Raw genomic sequence first — 19481 nt, 5'->3', positions numbered from 1 at the left:
TAATGTTACTTTTTCCCTTTTCATTTGAAAAGAAATTAGCACACGTTCGCAGGTCTCTAAAAGCATTGTGGGCCCCAGGTCCTGTCACCGTCCTGACAGGTCAGCCCACCTCCTCTGTCCCCCTCTGCTCACCCTGAGAGAGCCCACTTTCAGAGGCCTTACTGAGTGGGGGAGGGGTACGTATCCAGCTTTCTGAGCTGGAACACAAAAGGACGCCAGTGGTCCCCAAGGGACGACCTTGGGAGACCTTCCAGCTCTGGAGCTATAATTAGAGCCACAGGCTGGTGGGCCAGCGGCAGGAGACATGCAGAGCTCACCCGGCACCCGCCCTGGCAGGAGGAGGCACGGGATCTCTGCAGGGCTTGTGCAGGGCGGGTATGTTTCCAGAGGCCAGTGCTCCCTCCACAAGGGCTTTGGGGGACCCCTGCAGGGGGCTGGGGCCTGCCATCTTCCCCAGGGCACACTCCCTCTACTTGCTAGCTCTTTCTTCCCGCCACCCACTCCGGATTCCAGATCCAGAGCCCTGTCCCGGCTTGCCCTCCCCACCTGGAGCCGCGTTCTGCAGAAGAGGCCATCAGGATGTGGCAGGACTCTCCCCCAAGATGTTTCCCAGGGCCTGGTAAGTCATGGGGCAGCAAGACATGTGCTCAGTGTCAGCTACCCAGGAGTTTCCCTCGGATGCCTGAGAGCCCAGCTGACTAGTCTCTGTCCAGCTGACCAGTGCTCCGTCCTAGGATGTGGCCCATGCAGCCCAAGTCTCGTGGCCAGAGACAGTGGGAGGCTCCAAGTGCCTTCCAGGTCCCCACTGCCCGCATACTCCAAAGCCACTCAGAGCTGGCCCCTCACCTGCTCTAGCCCCCAACCCCAGCAAACCTGGGCTTGGCTTCCTCCCCACCTTTCCAACCTCCACCATTGGGGATGCAAGGTCAAAATCCCATTCCTCACAGGAAACTGGGCCCTGTTACTTCTGAGAGAGCATTCCTGGCTCGTCTCTCCAAATCAGTGGCCCTAAATCCTTAGCCTCCAGCCGGTGGCCCCAGTCCCACCCAGACCTTGGCTGGGAGCAGCCAGGCAGCCTCTGGCCTGCTTGTACCATTCAGAAGGGAAGGAAAGAGGGCAGCTGGGAGGACCAGAACCTGATTCCCTGACTCAGGAGGACAGTTCTGGCAGAAGGGCCAAGGCCAGCCCAAGCCTCCACATCGGGGGCCGAAGGCCAGCGTCGGTCCCAGGGCACCCGTGCACAGTGGCCACCCTGCCCTTTCTCTATCCTTCCTCCTCCCTCTTTCCCTCTCTGGCGTCTTGGCTCTCTGGCAGAGCCCCATCTACAAGGACAACTGAAACTTTATAGGGCATGATTCATCGGGCGGCGCGCCCCTCGGAGCCATGGCGCATATTACATTAATCAGTGTCAGACCACTAAAACCGAGATATGAATATGAATTCTCCATATTGCAGGGGAGATAAATGTGCTTGTGAATATAATTGATCAAAGGAGGGAGGGAAGGATGGTGAGAACAGAGATTTCAGACTCCAGGTCAGTGACTTGGGAGGGACCTGTGCCCACTCCCCAAATCTTCAAGCTGGGAACACGGGGTAGGAACAGGGAATCTAGAAGGGGTGTGCTTCTAATGGCTTCCCTATCATGGGCCCGAACTAGAGCAGAAAAAGCAGGGTTTCTGCACAGCACTTCCTACCCTTCCTTACCAGAAGATTCCACAGACAGAAGTCCTCTGCCCCAGACACGGGCTGTCCTATTTGCCCATCAGAGGAAGGGGCACAAATATTAATCCTGTAGACGTCCCTCATTCCTATCCCTTTTTGGGCTTCAATCTCCTCCTTGCTGGTCTCAGAATTACCACCACCGTCTGAAACTGTCCCTAGGCAGGCATCGAGTATGAGAGCACCTTAGCACGTGCAGAAAGTTCCAGAAGAATTTTTGCTTTGGCTGTGTCAGAAAAAGAAGGTTCTATGTCTACTCCCAGATATTTCACGAGCTGGAACACCACGCACAGGGGCCGCTGGGGTGCCGCACGCCCTAGGCGTGCACACTCGGGTGGCTGAGCTGGTCGGGAAGGATGGAAATAAATCATGCACAAAGAACAAAAATGATTTTTCAATGCTTGATTAAAAATTCATTTCTACCTTTCCACTCGAGAAAAATAATTCCAAGTCTAGAGATCTGATTTCTTTGCATGGGAAACTTTGGTCAGCAGGGCAGGAGGGAGGGGCACAGACCCTCCAAGACTTCTAGGCCACTGGGTTCTCAGGGCTGGGACTCAGCTGGTGAGCACATCTGGTGCAGCCCCCTGGACAGCAGCGTTTGGGGACCCCAAAAGCATTGGACGGGGGAAAAAGAAAAGAATGGAAACAGGGGGCATGCAAACAGTGACGCCTGCACGGGGTCATCTATTTGGTTCTGGGAAGAGAGTCCTCCGCCAGTGGCACAGACCCTACCGCCCACCTGACTCCCACCTGATGCTTGCAGCGGTCACCCAGGGGGGACCCATCAGCACATCCCGGCTGCCACAGCATGTCTGTGCGCCAAGAACGCCATTCCTCATCCGAGGAGCGAGAGACCGCTGGTCAAAACTCTCCAGACCGCACTCTTGCCAAGGACGCGGGATCCATCTGTGGTCAGGGGAGCCCCACGTCGAGCGCAGACCAGGAGCTCCTCTCTAAATTCCCACCCAGACGATGGAAACGCCCTGCGTCGAATTGGGCACCCCACTCCTGCCCACCAATGCCAGCAGCCCGACCAGCAGGCCCGCCATCACACCCCCGAATTCAAACAACCGGTGACACCCAAGATCACAGAGACAGCCCGACCGCCACAAATGGAGGCTTCTGCGCGCGGCCCCTCCGAGGCCCGGCACGGCACCCGGGATCCTGCGCCCCGGCGCCCAGGGAGCCGGACCAACGCCACGGTCAGGACCCCATTCCGCTTCCAGCCCATAGAGGGCGCGCCGAGCACGTCCATCCGGACGCGAAGCGCCTCCACCGCGGCCGCGGCCCCAGCGTGCCCGCCTGCGGACGGCCCTCCCCGGCGCCGCGGCCCGGCTCCCCCTGAGCGCCCAACGCCCCGCTCCCCCACCCCCGGACCGTCCGTGCGCGCTCTCCCGCGGCCTCCGCGCCGCCTCTGCCACGCTTCCTCCAGCCTCGGGAGCGAGGACACCCTTAACTCTCGTACAAGGACGGGGTGGCGTGGGGGGCCCGGAGAGGGGCAGTCCCCACGTCCTCGGCGCGAGCCGCCCCTCTCCCGCCGCAGAGAAGCCAGCGGCAAAGCCCCAGGCCGCCCCGGACGCTCCCCTTGGGCAGACCGCCCCTCGCCGCCACCGGCGGGGCCCGACAGCTGCTGCTGCTGCTGCAAGGGCTCCGGGGCGATTACCCGGCCTGGGTGGGGGGTGGGGAGGTCCCGTCCGGCACCGGGGACCCGGCTTCCTTCCCCCCGCGCGAGTTCCCCTGCGGCTCACGCCCTCACCCCGCGGTCTTGTTCACGCTTGTGTTCCCAGTTTTCGCCAATTCTGCATCAAGTCGTCCGCGCCCCGTTTGAAGTGCAGGCCGCTACGGCGGGTCCGCCCCAAGTGCCCGGAGGCCCTAAGTCCTGACCCCGAGATTTCCCCCGGCTCCTGGGCCAGGTCCCACATGCGCCTCGGAAGCCAGCTCCGTCCCGCTTCGTCCCACCATCGCTCCCAGCTACCGCTCAGACCTGGACATCAGTGGTTTATTTTCCCTGGGCTCTCTCGGCGCGCCCAGCCCAGGGCGCAGGGGTCGAGGGGGCTTCCCTGGGAGACCAAAGCCACCTCCCCTCTTTCTCCGCAGCCCCCAGGCCCACACGCCCAGAGAACGCCCGCGAGGCATCTCTGCCCACACATCCGGACAGTTTAAAAGAGCCTTCCAATCTCTCCACGTTTGATTTAACCAAGTAACTAAAAAATACACTCAAAGCCAAAATTTCATACTCCATTATGTCCTCGCTCTACCCACGAAACGACCAGACGCCAGGATGCACTGTGTAGACAACTAGTTATAAACTGATTTCAAATCTGAAGTTCTCCTTTGGGGACGTAATTGGAAATTCTTTTCATTTTTTTTTTCTCCCATTGTTGTCCACTTTAAGAAACCGTTTTATAAACTGCTGAAAATCGAACTCATTGATGTCCCGAGAAAGGCATGCCCCAGATAAACGTACAAAGGTCGGAAATCAAAAATGCCAACAAGAAACTGCCCGAGTGACAACATTAGCAAATTCAACGACAACCAAAACGGGCTGTGAGAAACCCCGGCCTCCAGCCGAAACTCCCCAAGGAGCCTCTCTGCCCAAGCCAGGGGCACCTGGGCCCTGCCGGCATTCCAGGATTCCGGACACTCCTGCGGACGCCCAGCCACACACAGCAGCGGGAACAGCGGACAGCATTTCATTTAGTTTATTAGACAAAAATATATGATTTAGACAAGTTCGCTGACGCGCTATTTACAATCTGAAATCACTCTATATACAGAAAGAAGGAAAAAAAAAAAAAAAAAGACACAAGCACGTGGGGCGTTTACCGAGCGGATAATCAACCGGAGCCTGGTGACAGGCACCAGGGCCCTGGGCAGAGGCCGGGCTGCCTGGACTGGAGCTCCGACGCGGACGAGCCCCTTTCTGCAGGAAGCGCTGGATGGGAGTCGGTGACGTCGTGGCCGTATTTGTCCTTTACACCGGTCTGAAATATTTGTCCTAATTCCTCCCTCGTCCCCTCCCTCCCGAACTCCTCCCCCCTCCCCCCGCAAAAGTAAAAGACGACCCTGGATCAGGCGGACGGGAGGGCTGCTAGGATCCGCGGCGTTCCCTCCTGCGGGGCCAGCGAGCTGCGGGCGAAGCACAACGAGACAAGAAAGCACAGCAGTGTCAGTGGCCGGACGCTGGGAACCGGCGTCCCCGGTGCAGCCGGCCTAGCGCCGGGGGGCGTGGCCGCCTGCCCCGCTGCTCCCGCGTCGGGAGAAACCCGGTGGAGGGGGCGCCCCGCGCGCACGGCTGGCGGACAGCACCCCCTCTACGAGGCCCGAGCGACCCTACCGCCGCCCCGAGTCCTCCGCCGGCACCCCCTCCAGCCCCGGTCCCGCGGTCCCAGCAAACAGCACTCACTTGTCGCGCACGGGCTGGAAGGGGGATTTTAACTGCTGTGCCGGCGACTCCGGCCTGGGGACGAGGTCTCTCTCTGCGGGGGAGGGGCAGAAGCACAGCGTTAGGAGACTGGGGTGGGGGGTGGGGGGAGTGCCGCGGAGGTGCGCAAGCCTCTTCCGCACCCACTCCGCTTCCTTCTGCCACTAGGATGGGGTCTCCAAGAAAAACGGTCACCCCTCCCCGGGGGAAGGACTGCAGACAGAACGCAGCTCTCCGGACAGAGCCCGAAGGCCTTGGCCTCGGTCCCCGAATCCGGGCAGAGATCACCGCTCAACCCGGGGTTTGGCCGCCACCCGCCTCTCCCCTCCGGGCCGGCGCTCCCCCCACCCCCACGCTTTGCGGGGGGGTTCCGGATTCCGAGCCCGGGCGGACACCCCTCCCCCCACCCCCCACGCCGGGCGCCTCACCTGGAAGCGCGGGGCTGCTTCGAGCGGAGGCCTTGTCACCGTGGAGCACCCCCGCGGCAACGGGGACGGGCGGCTGCGGCGGCGGCGGCGGCGCGGGCAGGTGCGGGCCGTGGGGCGCGGCGTGGGGCGCGCCGACGCCCAGGAAGGAGCGCATGTTGAGCAGGGAGCCCTGCGTGAGGAACGCGCCGTTGGTCCAGTTGGAGAACTTGCCGATGTGGCAGGTGTACAGTCCGTGGCTGGGCAGGAAGGCGGGGTGCTGCAGCGGCGCGCCCGCGGGGGGCCCGTGCGCGCCTGGATGGCCTGCGGGCGGAGGCGGCGAGGCCTTGGGCGCGCCGTCGGGGCTGGTGGCCGTTTCGGCCAGGGACCAGATCTTGGGCTTGCTGTGAGGCGCGCCCTGCAGGCCACCCGACGCGGCGCCGGGACTCAGCAGGCGAGTGCTGCCGGGCTCCGGGACCTCCTTGACCAGGCCCAGGGGCGAGTCCTGGGACTTGAGCGCGTCGGCGGCTGCCAGCGGCGAGCCCTGGTCCCGGGCGAGGGCGGTAGGTGCCGCCGGCGGGCGCGGCGCCTCGGCCTTGTCCTCTTCGTCCTCGTTGCTCTGGTCGCCATCGTGCTCGTCGATTTTGTCGATGTCAATGCTCTCTAGATCGATCTCCTCGTCGTCCTCGGCCTTCTCCGGGTCGCCCTCGGTGTCGCTTCCGAAGAGGGCGCCATCCTCCTGGTCCTTGCTGCGCGCGCCCCACGTCACCTTGTTCTCCTTCTTGAGGCGCCGGCGCGCGTTGGCGAACCAGGTGGACACCTGCGTGAGGGTCATCTTGGTGATGATGGCCAGCATGATCTTCTCGCCCTTGGTGGGGTACGGGTTCTTGCGGTGCTCGTTCAGCCAGGCCTTGAGCGTGCTGGTGCTCTCGCGCGTGGCGTTCTTGGGCCGCCCGGGGTCCCCGTACTGGAACTGGCCGTAGGGGTAGTACGCCGGCGCCGTGTGGGCTGTGAAGGTGGCAGGGTGCACCCCCGGGTTGTCTTTGAGTTCGTACTGTGAGCCCTGCAACCACATAGCCCACCGAGGGAGGAGAGGGGCAGTAGGGGTGGGGGGGGGGGAGAGGGAGAGAGGGAGAGAGAGAGAGAGAGAGAGAGAGAGAGAAAGAAAGAGAAAGAGAGAGCGATGAGTCCCCCGAACTGGGAAAGTCCCCCGAACTGGGAAAGTTGGGGGGCAGCCGCTCTTGTGCAGTCAAGAACAGGAAGCCCCCCACCCCCCAGCACACCACCCTGGGAGGGAGGGAGGGGTCAAATCGTGAGCCGCCTCTAGAAACTCAACTTCCAACCATCGTGAAGAGGTGTTTTTGTTGTTTTGTTTTGTTTTGTTTTGTCACTCAAGAAAAGTTCCAGAATCCGTGCATCTCCAGAAGGCCACAGCGGGAGCCTTGGTCCCATAGAATTTCCCCAGGCCACCCTCCGTTACCCCCCCACCCTCCCCCCACAACTCCAGCAGCCAATTTCCAAGTTTATCTCACACTAACTAGAAGGGGAAACCTTTTAACTACCCAGATAAAACAGATCTCCAAATGTAAAGAACCGAAGCCCCCTCCCTTCGACCCTGAGGGGGTCAAGCAAAATAAACCATCCAGGGTTTTCTTTGGGTCCAAATCCTCCAGCAATTTAAAAAGAAAGCACACTCCTTTTAGCTCCCAAATTAATCTGCATATAATGGCTCCCCACACTTAAAGGTTGCAGTGGTGACAGGTAATTTAAAATTTTAATCCCGGCCATCATCAACAACAATAACTAAAACACCATTTGTTTTTTTTTAAATACAAAAGGAGGGCTTAACCGGTAAAATATTAACGGGAGGGCCAGGAGCTGCCAGCTGTGAAGAGGGAACTGCCTTCCGAGGCCTCTCCTCACTTACTTTATCTGGTAAGTTTGACTTTGATGTGGCCAGAGCAAGCACAAAGTGTTTGCAGGCATTTAGAGGCCGTGATTTATTTGCAATCAATATTCTTTTTATCATCGGTAGTAAAACACAGCAAGTCAAATTATCCCATCAGGTTTTTTGGTAAATAACATTTTATCTTTCTAACAACCTCATTAGGCCTCATTATTACCATAAATTGTCCAGACAGACATTCACTCACAATTTTATCTTTTGACTTCCAAATCCCCAATCAAAACGGCTTGGAAACCTAGGCCTAGAATCAAGAGTTTGGATTTAGGTTTACTTTCTGAGAACCAGCAGGAGACCACTAAGAAATACACCACACCGTTTTTTTTTTTGGGGGGGGGGGTGGATTTCTATATGGTTTCCCCTACTAAAAACAAAACAAACAAAAAATCGAGCATCTCCGTTTCCCACCACAGTACAGTAGGAACAGATCCATAACCACACAGATCCCTTTTTCTCGCACAAACACGAAGGGGGGTGGGGGGGAGGTTCCCAAATGGCACACATCTGTATTCAAAATTTCTGTAAAAAAATTACAATTCTCCACGTAAAAATTATCCATTTGGTACGTTAGCAGAGAGGGTTTCCGGGCTGAGAAAGTTGCAAAGAGCAGAATATTTCTTTGACTAGTTAGTTTGGTGGCCGATGCCACAGAGAAAAGGTTTCCGTGGCCAGATTTCGTTTTTACCTAATCTTTGCAAAATGTACTCTGCACTTTTCTAATTATTTAGGTTGTAACTGCGAGGACGACATTCCGGCCTCTTCTCCGCTGGGAGTTCTTTTTGAAAGGATACCTTGTAAATCTCTCAGCGCTTCCCTGGCATCCCCAGCCGCCAGAACAAAATGGGAGCTGATCTTTTTGGAGAGCAAGCGATCTGAACGGCGGCTGGGGCCGCCTTCAGAGAAATAGCCTTTCTTTTCAAAACTACAAGAAAAAAGTTACAGAAAAACACACCCGCCGCTTTTCTCGCGTACAGTCGGCCGGTATTTATTTCCTGCCTCTTCTTCGAGGAGCGGGGAGACGCGAGGGGGGGGGGTGCCTGAAAATTGCGTTATTCCGCCCGCAGCAGCGCAAGAGAGGGCGGCCTCCCTGACCCCCCCCCCTCGCCCGCGCCCCGCCGGGCGCGCAATTCACCAGCAGCCCGAAGTTTAAGCGCGACCTTGCAGTCAGACCAAGGAAAATGGATCCTTTGCACCGACAGAATGGCGAATGCCCCGCGGAGAATTAAATTTGCAGCTCCCTCCCCCATCTGACACCCACTGGGACGCGAGACTAAGAGGACAGCATTTATTTTAAGCCCAGGGACTCCTGTTTTCTTTAATCCTCCATTATGTAACGCGGGAAGAAAAGTGCTTTTCATTCGGTGCAAAAGAAATGAAAACTTTGGCAACTCACGAAAGTCCAAGCAAACACCGTGGCACACGCCGAAATTATTTCCACCAATCCCCCCCCCCCATCTCAAATTTGCACACCCTCCGCTAACAGACCCCATCCGGCCCCTCGGATCTCCCCCATTGTTAGGGCGATTTTGACCCAGTCGACCAGGCTTCACCAGGTCCCCCCTCCCTTCCCCCCCCCCCCCCCCACCGCCCCGGCCACCTCGGACACAGCCAAGGAGGTCCACCAGCCAGGGAGAAAGCCGAGGCTCCCCGGCCCAGCCCCAAAGCCCGAGAGGTCGCGCGACCGGGGTCCGCCCGCCGCTCCCGGGCGTCCTGCGGACCCGGGGCCGAGCTGCCGGAAGCCCGCCCGCCGGCCCCGCCGCCTCGGCCGAGCCTTGTGGGGGGTAGCGGGTGGGGGGGGGGGGGGGAAGAGCGCCGGCGACTTTGGCCCCCAGCCTCCGGTTCGAGCCGCGCGCCCCGAGCCTCTGTTCCTCCGGCCTCCCGGCTCCCCGCCGAGCCCCCCGCTCGCGGCCCAGGCCTCCCGCCTCCCCGGGCCGGCCCCCCACCCCCCCACCCCTCCCCAGCCGCCTCGGCCCCGCCGGCCGGGCCTCCCCCGCTCCCCGCCGGCTCCGCCCGCGCTCCCGCCGCGCCGCCAGGCCACCCGCGCCCGGGGCGCCCGGGGCCGGCGGGGAGGGGTGGGGGGTGGGGGGTGGGGGGAGGCGGCCGCGGCCAGGGCCGGGCGCACTCACCATCTGCGAGAAGAGGCTGAGGTCGGCGGCGTAGGGCAGGAAGGCGCTGTAGTTGGGCGCGCCCGCGTACGGGCCGGCCGCCGCGTACATGCCCAGCACCGAGGTGACGGCGGCCGCGCCCGCGCCCGCGCCCAGCTCCGCCGCCCCCGGCCGGCCCGACGAGGCGGCGGCGGCGGCCGCGGCGGCCGCGGCCAGCACCCCCGGGCGCTCGCCGCCGTAGGCGCCGGGCCCCGCGGCGCTCAGGTACTGCGGGTAGCCCAGCTGCGGGAAGGACATGTCCGCGGATCGGCGGCGGCGGCGGCGGGCGAGTATTAAAGGGGCGGGGGCGGGCGCGGGGGCGGGGGTCGGGGCGGGCGCCGGGGGGAGGGGGTGGGGGCTGGGGTGGGGGGGGCGGGGTGGCTGGGGAGCCGGCGGCCGGCCGGCCGGGCGCGCTCGGCCCGGCCCGGAGGCGGGGGGCCGGTGGGCTGCTCTCGGCCCGGTGCTCGCTGGCGCCCGGCTCCCGGCTGCGCCCGGCTCCGCGATCCCGCGCCGACTGCGGCGGCCGCCCTCCGCTCGGCGGCGGGGCTTTCAGACACAATTTGAAGTTGATGCTTTGATTGGCATCCCCTCGAGCGCTGGCCCCGCCCCCGGCTCCCCTCCCGCCCCTTCCCTGCCTCCCGCCCGCCCCAGCCGGGCCGCTCCCGCCCCTCCCGGCGAGCACGTGGTGTGCTCCGCGCCGTCCGGGCCACCTCCGCCCGCTGTGGGCGCGCGAGCGGCCCGGCGGCGGGTGCGGGCCCGGCGGCCGCGGGCTGCCCGACAACCTGTCGACACCGGCTCGCAGCTGTCGGACCCTGGGCTCTGCTGTTTTCCAAGCCGAGCTGTGACTGCTCTTTCAGGAAGACGTCTCGGCGCCTGATTCTCCGCCGTTGGGGCGGCGGGGCCGGGACTGGGCGGGTGACAGCCGGTGTGTGGGGGGGGGGGTGGGGAGGGGAGGGGGACGGCCCTCTCCTCCCCACCCCCGCCCCCAAGGCCGGCGCTGCCTTGGCCTCCCCCGGACCCCTGGGCAGAAGTGCACCCCGGTGCCCTGGCTGCGCCACCGAGCCTGGCGTGACACCGTGACGCGGGCGTGGCGTCCGCGTGGCCCCCGCCCGGCAGTGACCGGCCTCGCTGCACCTGGAGAAGCGGGAAGCGGCCGAGCTCTGTGGGCTTCTCCGTTCGTGAAAACTTTGAGAAAGGGCAGCTGAGAAGCCAGTTCAAGGGGACAAACAGATGCCGTCCACAGTGACAGGTTCTTGGAGGTGGTAGCGGGCAGGGGGTGGGGAGACCTTTTCTTTGCAGGAGAATCACCGTTGCAGCGGGAGGGAAACGTCTCGTCCCCACCCCCGCGAGGGGAGAAGCTAAGAGTGGCCGGGGTGGCGGGGGGGGGGGGGGGGGGGAGGGCTCGTTCGACCACTAGGTGCGCACAGGTGGGAAGCAAACTTGCGCGAAGAGCGCCGGCCCGAGGCGGCGGCGCCGCGAGCCCGGGGACAGGCCGTCCCTCCTCCCCTGCCCGGCCTCTTCATCCTCGGCCCCGCGGGAAGAACAAGCAGCGAACCGCTGCGGGATGGCTCCAGGTCCGCGCGCGGCCCTCCTGGCCTCCCGGTGCACGGGACGGGTCCGCCAGCCCGCGTCTGCCACACGCTCGCCGGCTCCGTCCTGGCGTCCCGCCTAGGGAGTTGCCCAGGGTGCTCGCCCCCGTTCCCGGGGACACTTTTCGTCCTGTCTCCTATGAAGCAGCAGGAGCCTGGCGCGCACTCCCCTCTGTGGCGCACGGACACACTGGACCCCACAGCAATTTCACCCCAACACTTGGGGGTGAGCCTTGGTCTCGCCCAGTTCGGGAGCCCCGAGTGGAGTGCAGCTGGTGACCTGGGCCACCCGCACCCTGGACCCGGACGTGTCCCCCATCTCCTAGTTCCAGTTGCCAGCAGCGTCAGGGAGGCCCAGGGACTCGAAGAATCGGGAAGGCTCCCGCTGACCCAGTTTGGGACCTGAGGACAGATACCGGGAGCCACCGCCTATAATTAACAACAATAACGCCCATAATAGTAATTACTAATTACCAGCTGCATAATCAGGCTTCAATTTCTCTGCTCAGTCAGGGTTTTCTTTCTGTTCCTTCTGTCCCTTTGCCCCCCACCCTGCCTTTACCCCCCACCCCACTCAGCTAACCAGCCCTTGCTGGCTGCAGAAACTCCCTGCAACTGCCTGGGCACCTCTCCTGCTTTGGCACAGAATCCCGGGCCCTGGAGGTGAGCGCTAACCACTCCCAATCCCGGAAGTCACTAACTGGCACCTGCCAGACCTCTCTCCCTGCATCCCAAACAAATGGATGGGCCACCCCACTACTGTCTTGTTTGGCAAACTCCAGTGTCACATTTCAGGCCGACAGGTAAATACAGGTGACATAAGCCCTCTTCTGTGACCTGGAGAGCAGGTGGAATTGTAAGCCCAGAGACACGTGTCAGTGTCAGGATTCAGCCACACGGACTGATCGCCTCCGTATCACTCCCCCCCCCCAAGCAGCCCACTTCAGTTGTACTGAAGCCATCAGAACCTGGGGGGCAGGGGGCAGCAGACTTTGTCCCGACCCCTGTGTCCTGCTGTGCCCTCCCTGTATCACCTCCATTTGGGTTATGAAATGATAGTTGGTTCTAGAAGACATCAGGGAGGTGAGTGGGAAGGGGCCTCTAGAAAGGCCTGTTGACTTCCCCCAGGAAGCTCTAGAAAGGTGCCCTAGTGGTGACTGTGACCATTCCCCAGCCAGGGCCAGGGCTGGACCCCAGCAGAAACTGGGCCTGATCCCTGGATCACCCCCTCCCTTCCTTCTCCTTGAGTTTACCCAAAAATTTGCAAGGGGAAGACTAGGAAACAACCTGGACAAAAGGAGGAGGGGGAGAGGAAGAAGAAAAAGAAAACTGCCTCCAAACCGTCCCAGTGGAGAGGAAGCTAGACAGGGAAGGATCCAGAACTTCCTGCCTCAGCATCCCCATGGGGAGTGTCATCTCTTCAGCCAGGTCTCTAATCCTTTTCAGCATCAAATAGTTAGTGGGGGGCGGTGGGGGGGCGTGGGTAGCTGAGAAGAGAAGATCCAGGGTGCCTGAGCCTGGACCTTGGGCCTGACTGGAATATCTGCTTAAAAAGATTCCAGAACTTTCCCCAAAGAAGACGATGTCCTGGCTCACTTGCTCAGGCTCAGCTCCAGCCTTCCTGGGATCCTGGTCATCCCCCTGATGGTGCAGAGGCACTGGCAAATAGGAGGGCCCGGCAGGGTCCTTTGCAAGCTGGCTGTGCTGGTTGGGGACAAGCTGTGGGGCTCCATCAGCCCTACCATGAAAACCCAGCAATCCTGGATCTGGAAGCTGGGGGCGGGGGTGGGGGGGACACCTTCCCAGACCCTCAGCCACTGTGCCTGCCTTGCAAGGGGTGGCTCAGGCAGGCCCCACTGCTGGTGTGGAGGCCGAGCTGGGTCTGAGCTGCCCACCTCCTCGTGGCCAGCCCCAGGACACTGGACACTGAGCCAGAGGCAGGACCTCGGAGTGGTACAAAGCCAGATCTAGGGGTGGCTGCATGGCCTAATGGGAGCCCCAACTGGTCAACTCCCATCTCTGGTCCACGAGGGAGCACTAGGAGACGCTCTCCCAGACCCTTGGCAGTTGGACCCGGTCATGGGCACGACCACACAGAGCTGGGCAGAGGCAGTTGGCCAGGGCCCTCTGGCTGGAAAGCCAAGGCCTTCAGCGCCCCCCCTCCCCCTCCCCGCTGGGACCTGGGCCTCTGGATGCACCTGTGGGTGTGCAGGGCATGGCTCTGGAGGAAGGGGACTCTGGGGACGGGGGAGAGAGAAAGGCCCTGAGTCCCAGGTGTGCTGGTGGGGAGGGAGGAGGGAGAGTTGGTGAAAATAGGATTTTGCACAACTTGGCTTTTAAACCGGCTTCAAGTCCTGATGGAAAGTTTACTTGCTGTGTCATTAGGTTGGGGAGGGGGGAGTTGTTTTCTAAATAGGAGGGGATTGTTATCACTGCTCCGAAAAAGAAGATCTTTTGTTTTTCTCCCGCCCTGGCCCCTGGGCCCCTCGGTAATGCTTAGGTTCAGCTTGCTACCCTACCCAACCCCTTTATATTTGCATGAGAATAAGATTGAACAAACCACAGGGCACCCCCATTTACAACTGTATTTCTTCCGAAATAATTCTCCACTGATTTTGCGGCTCCACTGACCCAGGTCTCTGAAGAAGAGGAGGAAGCCGCTGAGGAACCGCCCCACTCCCAGGAGCCATCATGGGGACCTGCCTTTGGCGCCTGGGATGGGGGCGACCTTAGCCCAGTGTCAGGGATGCAGCGGGAGGGAGGGGGGCGCGGCGGCCCAGTGGTCTGCGCTTCGAAATGGCCATTCCTTCCGATGCAAATGGCGGGGCGGCCACGCAGGGCGGCGGCTCGGTGGCAGGGCTTGGCGGCCTGACCTGGCCCGCGCCCCGGACCGGCCCTGCCTTCCGCCCAGACGCGCGCCGCCTGATTTATGAGTCTTGTTAAATCCTCATTAGACTTTGCACCTTTCTCCGGCAGGACCCAGGAAGCCGCCCTGCTCGGCGACGGCGAGGCGAGTGGGAGCAATCCCAGGCAGCGGCCGAGAAGCGCCCAGGACCGCGGGGGCCGTAACCGGGTGCCCTTGGGCGCCAGGCGGGGACCGGAGCGGGGCGGCTGCGGCGATCCCCGTGCCCTGAGGGCCTGGCCTGCTCTCTGCTGCCGCGTCAGGGCCGGGCCTGCGCCGGGTCAAGAGCGGCACCTGTGAGCGCCCCGAAAGCGAGGGCCTGGGGACCTCACTGCGGATGTGCTGCGGTGGGACCAGAGCGGGGCCGGCGGGAGGCGACTCCGAGAGACTCCAGGAAGACCCGGGAAAGAAAACACCCGGAAGGCGCCCCGGGATGGTCTGAGGCCCAGGGCAGTGCCCGCAGAGCAGGTGCCAGGATGCAGCCGGGGCTCGGGTCCCCGGACTGTGGCGGCGGGAGACCAGCGGCCCAGCGCGCGGAGCTCCGGGACCGGCGGCCGGAGGAGAAGAACGGCCCGCAGTCACCTGGCCTGGCGTGCGATGTCGCCGTCCCCGAGCGTCGGAGGAAGTGAATTACATGCGTGTGAACACACGTAAATATTTTATAAGCCTCCCCTTAATTAACCAAATCGTTTCCATTATGCCTCCAATGTGATCAACAGCAGCGGTGCGAGGGTTTTCAGGGTTTATAATTCGATGTCACCAGACGGTCGCTCGGGGGCAGAGGCACAATCGCAGAGCCAGCTGCACTTGTATTTACTTGTTTTTCTACCGAGTTCCTGTAGGGCTCCATTATGCAGTTTTTAATTAGTTTGTGTTTGTATTTCACCCGTCCCAAATCAATGCCATCCCGGAGCAAGGCGATGTAAATTCTCGCAGTACAGGTGTAGCTGCTGGCTTGGGAACACTCGGAAACACGCGTCTGACAAATGAGAGCGGGCGCCACACAGCCCACTGTCGGCTCCTGGCAGCCAAGAGGCGCAGACCAAAGCCAGCGGGGACTTCTGCGCCCCTGTGAGCGCCAAGCCCACGTGCTGGGTTCCTAATTCCAGTAGAGGGAGCCGCACAGAGCACGGCGTGGGGGGCAAAGTGACTTTTCATTTTGCCCGAGTCCTGCGGTCCTTGGGCCTAGTGGGCGAGGCTGGAGCCCGCGTGCAATTAATCTAGCTCCCCCGGAAGATCACTGTGGCCCCTGTCGGGTTCCGTGGAGCCTTTTAACAGGACCCAAGGCAGACAGCCCGAATTTCTGGAATCTCCCGGCATGAGGACCGCCTCCCCACACCCCCGCCCCCTTGTGCTGGCTGTCTCTTCCTTCTTGAAATGACCTCTGTGGAGTGCCTGTAAATCTATCCCTCCAGCCACGGGGGAATTCTTTTAAAGCTTTCTTTTTTGTCAGGAATAAGAGATTGTTCATCTTTAACTAGACCACATAGAAATTATGATTCAACAGCAGTGTGTATTTAATTAGAGTAATCTCACTTGAATTTAATTACCTAATGAATTATTTGTTTAAAAGGTAGAATGTCTTGTTTGCCAAGTGCGGTGCAGACCTCCGATAAGAACTTCTGTTATAAGGACATTACAGCTTAAAAGCAGTCATGTGTTAAGGTTTATATTTTAACTCCTTGAGTGTGTAACTGTTAACTGTTAATGTGCCACTCGCACAAAAACTCTGATACGGAAGGATGCCGGGAGAGCACACACAGATTCTGTTCTGTGCCCACATCCTTTTGGAAATTAGCAATCCTCTACCTTGCCACCTGAGCCTATTTTTAAACTTCCTGCATTTTGCTTTCAGTGGCACTTTCCTTTTTTCTGCTGCACGATGACAGCTGTCTATTAGAGGGCTCATTTTATGATTAGTATTTGCAATGAAGGGCACATCCTTCAGCAAAACTCCCGCCCAGCTCCACTGTGTCCCAGAGGCACCCACAATAGCAGCAGGAAGCCGTTCTGGGCTCATCAAACCTCATGGGAATGGAAGGTACCGAGGCCCAGACTTTGACCTTAACCCTTCATTCCTAAACCATGGAAGAATCTCCTTGCCTCTTGGTTTCCAAAAGCAAGAGCCCAGAACTCCAGGCCACGCCACCCTTTCTGGGAGGCTCACAAGTTGACTTGTCTCTCGGTAATGCTAACGATTTTTGCAGCTAATGCCGAGTTCGAAATCCCAGCCAAGGGAGGAGGGTGACGTGCTGGAAGTCTAACATGATTTCTGTGTTTTTCTATGGCTAAGTGGCTACAGGAGCAGACTGCTTCTCCTCCTCTATCCCGTGTGATGGACAGAATCGTCTGTCCCTGTGTGATGGAATTTCAGCAGAGGAATGAATGGATAGGGTGAGGGAGGCAGCAGGAAATGTTTCGCCCACTCACTGAAGAGAGACCAGGAAATAGGAACGCCTGAAATCTGCTGGATTGAATTCCACTGTCATTTTCATTAATATTTCATCAATCAAATAATTTATTTTAATTGCAGATTCGGGCACTATTATCACATAAATATTAAATAGTATTAATATAGTGTCCATCTAAGTAGGAACGAGCTTATAAGAAAGTACAACACGTTGATAAGAATTGTTAATTTCTTGTTTCTTTCCTGTATCCCTGATGTGTATCATAACTGTGCATTTTGCAGTTGGGTGTCCCAACAACCAATAGTGGTTAAATTGTAACATAAATTTGGGACTCTTGCGTGGCTCAGTCGATGAAGCGTCCGACCCTGGCTCAGGTCACGATCTCAAGGTTCGTGAGTTCGAGCCCCGCGTCGGGCTCTGTGCTGACAGCTCAGAGCCTGGAGCCTGCTTTGGATTCTGTGTCCCCCTCTCTGTCTGCCCTTCCCTCACTCGCACTCTGTCTCTCTCTGTCTCTCAAAAATAAACAAACATTAAAAAAATTACAAAAAAAAATATCATATAAACTTAATCACATTCAATTATGGCTACAGGTAGTACCTTTCTTCCAAAAGAACCAGATCTACATGAATACATCTTTCAAACTTATTTATGAATTTACTTTGCATATTCTTCCAAATAACAACTGACAGTAAGAACCAGAAAGGACATGAGATAATGGCTGAGGAATGATAATACGCTTCTCAGATCTAAGCAAATCCAAAGATGATTTGCTAGTAAAACCCTCAAAGGGAGTGATATGTGTGGGATGGAAAAAGGTGAAAACAGTAAATGGCATCTTTATGTTTGACTCTTCAAGAACTATTTGAAATTTAGACCAGACCATGACTTCCTATCAGCCCTCAATCACTTACATTATAAAAGATTAAGCCTACCTACTAGAAATACCTTTAAAAATTTTTTTTCAATGTTTTTTATTTATTTTTGGGACAGAGAGAGACAGAGCATGAACGGGGGAGGGGCAGAGAGAGAGGGAGACACAGAATCGGAAGCAGGCTCCAGGCTCCGAGCCATCAGCCCAGAGCCCGACGCGGGGCTCGAACTCACAGACCGCGAGATCGTGACCTGGCTGAAGTCGGACGCTTAACCGACTGCGCCACCCAGGCGCCCCTAGAAATACCTTTTAGAAGTATCAGTTGACAAATATCCACCCACACAACATCCGAGGCGGAAAGTGTTGTGCATTCAGGGTTTGGAAAAACGTGTGCCCCAGAAGTCACTGGTGGAGAGGTTAAAATCTGTTCCCTTAAGGGACATCAGTGGAACAAAAATGCCCAACAGGGGACGCTCCGGGAGTTCGGGAGGTTTCTCAGAGGTTCAGAAGATTCATGGGATCCACCAGCATTTTCCAGGACTGTTCTGGTAGAAAAACAAAATCCAAGGTATGAAATCAGTCTAAAGGAGGAAAGAGAAAACATCCTTAGACGGAGGGTCCCTGACGTGCTCTCGCTCCGACGTCTCCTTCCACCTTACTGGCACCAAGGCTGTCTCCAGAGCAGCCAGAGGTTGTGGTTCTTGGCCGGGTCCGTCCCTCCTCTCCCGCGCAAGAGGGACTAGAAGGATCATGAGGCTTCAGGCCTTTCTGGCCCCCAGTGTTGTACCACCTTCAAGTGTGGGTCAACGTGGAAGGTGGTGATGGCTTGGTGGCTCTTCTCCCCGACACACTTCCAGGAGACACTTTGACCCAGAGGACGCGACACCCCCGCGACCAAGAAGGAGGCCGATCTGGGCAAAACCCCAGGGTCAGGAAGTGTCTTTTCTCTAACTTCTGAATCCCTGTAGGTGCCCTTCCTTCCCGTGCCCCCCAGCTCCTGAAGGCCTCATGCTGATGAAAGCTGCCAAGACCCATCTTCCCTGGCACCCACCCCCCAGTGAAAACCCACATGGCTTGTGGCCCAGTCCTGGGAGTAGGCTGAGTGATTGGCAGGCTAATCATAGCTCCTAATTGGACCTAGGGTGCTTGTTAACTGACAGTGATAGGTGAACTCAATCTTTTGCACAGAGAATATTTACATTTTAAGATGGGACCTTCAGTGCACTGACCCGAAGCCTCCAGGACGGAGGAGCCCCACGCGCTGAATGGGGGGGTGGGGGGTGGGGGGGGCAGAGGTTTCACTTCTTTGAAGGAAGGAAGGTCTAACATCCTTTTGGCCAAAGACTGTTCTTTCTCGGATGCAGCCAATGGCAGAACCAAGCTTAGCAAAGGTCTTGAGAATCTTGCTTGACTTTTTACGCTGCTCAGTTATCATAACAAAACACCACAGACTCGCCTTGCACGAGGAAGGTTTATCTTCTCACAGCGCTGGAGGCTGGGAGTCCGTGACTGAGAGGTCACAGGTTTGGTTTCTCCGGAGGCCTCTCTCTTGCTGTGCAGACACCCCCTTCTGCCGTGTCCTCCTTGTAAGGGCACCAGTCAGATTAGATCTGAGGCCACCCTACTGGCCTCATTTTAACCGAATCACATCTTTGAAGGTATAGTGTCCGAACACGGTCACCTTTCGATGCACTGAGGGTAAGGTCCCCAACATGTGCATTTTAGGGGAGACACAACTCAGCCCGCAACACCATCCAGGGCCACCTTCCCCCCCTTCAGCCCAAACGGCATAAGGGTTCATTAGCTAAAGTTCCATTCATTTCTGACACGGGGACACAGCCTTCGGTCTGGGGACAAAGATCTCGTTAGAAGCCGTAAATATTCCCCGTCTTCCAAGTTAAAGAAAATGAGGTTGCCTTCATTAAAACCAAAATGCAAATAGGAAGGGGTGAGTGGGATATTATGCTCCATACTGTAATACTCTTTAGTGTTGGTTATTATCAAAGATTAGATTTGGCCACCCTGAGACCGTTCAACTCTAAAAGGCCTTT

General features: G+C 58.7%; 2 protein-coding genes across 5 annotated transcripts; one reads left to right on the top strand and one right to left on the bottom strand.

The window, feature by feature from the left end:
- Positions 1-4408: 4408 nt before the first annotated feature.
- Positions 4409-9940, bottom strand: IRX1 (iroquois homeobox 1). The gene is made up of 4 exons (XM_058714665.1): positions 9640-9940; positions 5575-6613; positions 5129-5201; positions 4409-4851 (listed from the first exon to the last, which is right to left on the bottom strand). Exons 1-4 carry the CDS (start codon positions 9913-9915, stop codon positions 4794-4796), a joined length of 1446 nt encoding a protein of 481 aa, XP_058570648.1. The 5' UTR covers positions 9916-9940; the 3' UTR covers positions 4409-4793.
- A 72-nt stretch (positions 9941-10012) lies between these two features.
- On the top strand, positions 10013-16896 carry LOC131503041 (uncharacterized). Of its 4 annotated transcripts, none has more exons than XR_009257336.1 (4): positions 10013-10906; positions 11075-11472; positions 11940-12059; positions 14223-16896. XR_009257336.1 is itself a non-coding variant. In XM_058714415.1 (4 exons), the coding sequence occupies exons 1-4, from the start codon at positions 10888-10890 to the stop codon at positions 14446-14448; spliced, it is 753 nt and encodes a 250-aa protein (XP_058570398.1). In that variant the 5' UTR covers positions 10013-10887; the 3' UTR covers positions 14449-16896. The 4 variants fall into 4 exon arrangements, 1 of the variants encoding a protein (XP_058570398.1); XR_009257320.1 differs by having other exon boundaries at positions 11940-12674; XM_058714415.1 differs by having other exon boundaries at positions 11940-12049.
- The last annotated feature ends 2585 nt before the right edge of the window (positions 16897-19481 follow it).

The sequence above is a fragment of the Neofelis nebulosa genome, chromosome 1 (genome assembly GCF_028018385.1).
Source record: "Neofelis nebulosa isolate mNeoNeb1 chromosome 1, mNeoNeb1.pri, whole genome shotgun sequence".
In the NCBI taxonomy this organism is placed as follows: Eukaryota; Metazoa; Chordata; class Mammalia; order Carnivora; family Felidae; genus Neofelis; species Neofelis nebulosa.
The sequence above is the reverse complement of the archived record's forward strand: the minus strand, read 5'-3'. Positions and strand labels throughout refer to the sequence as shown.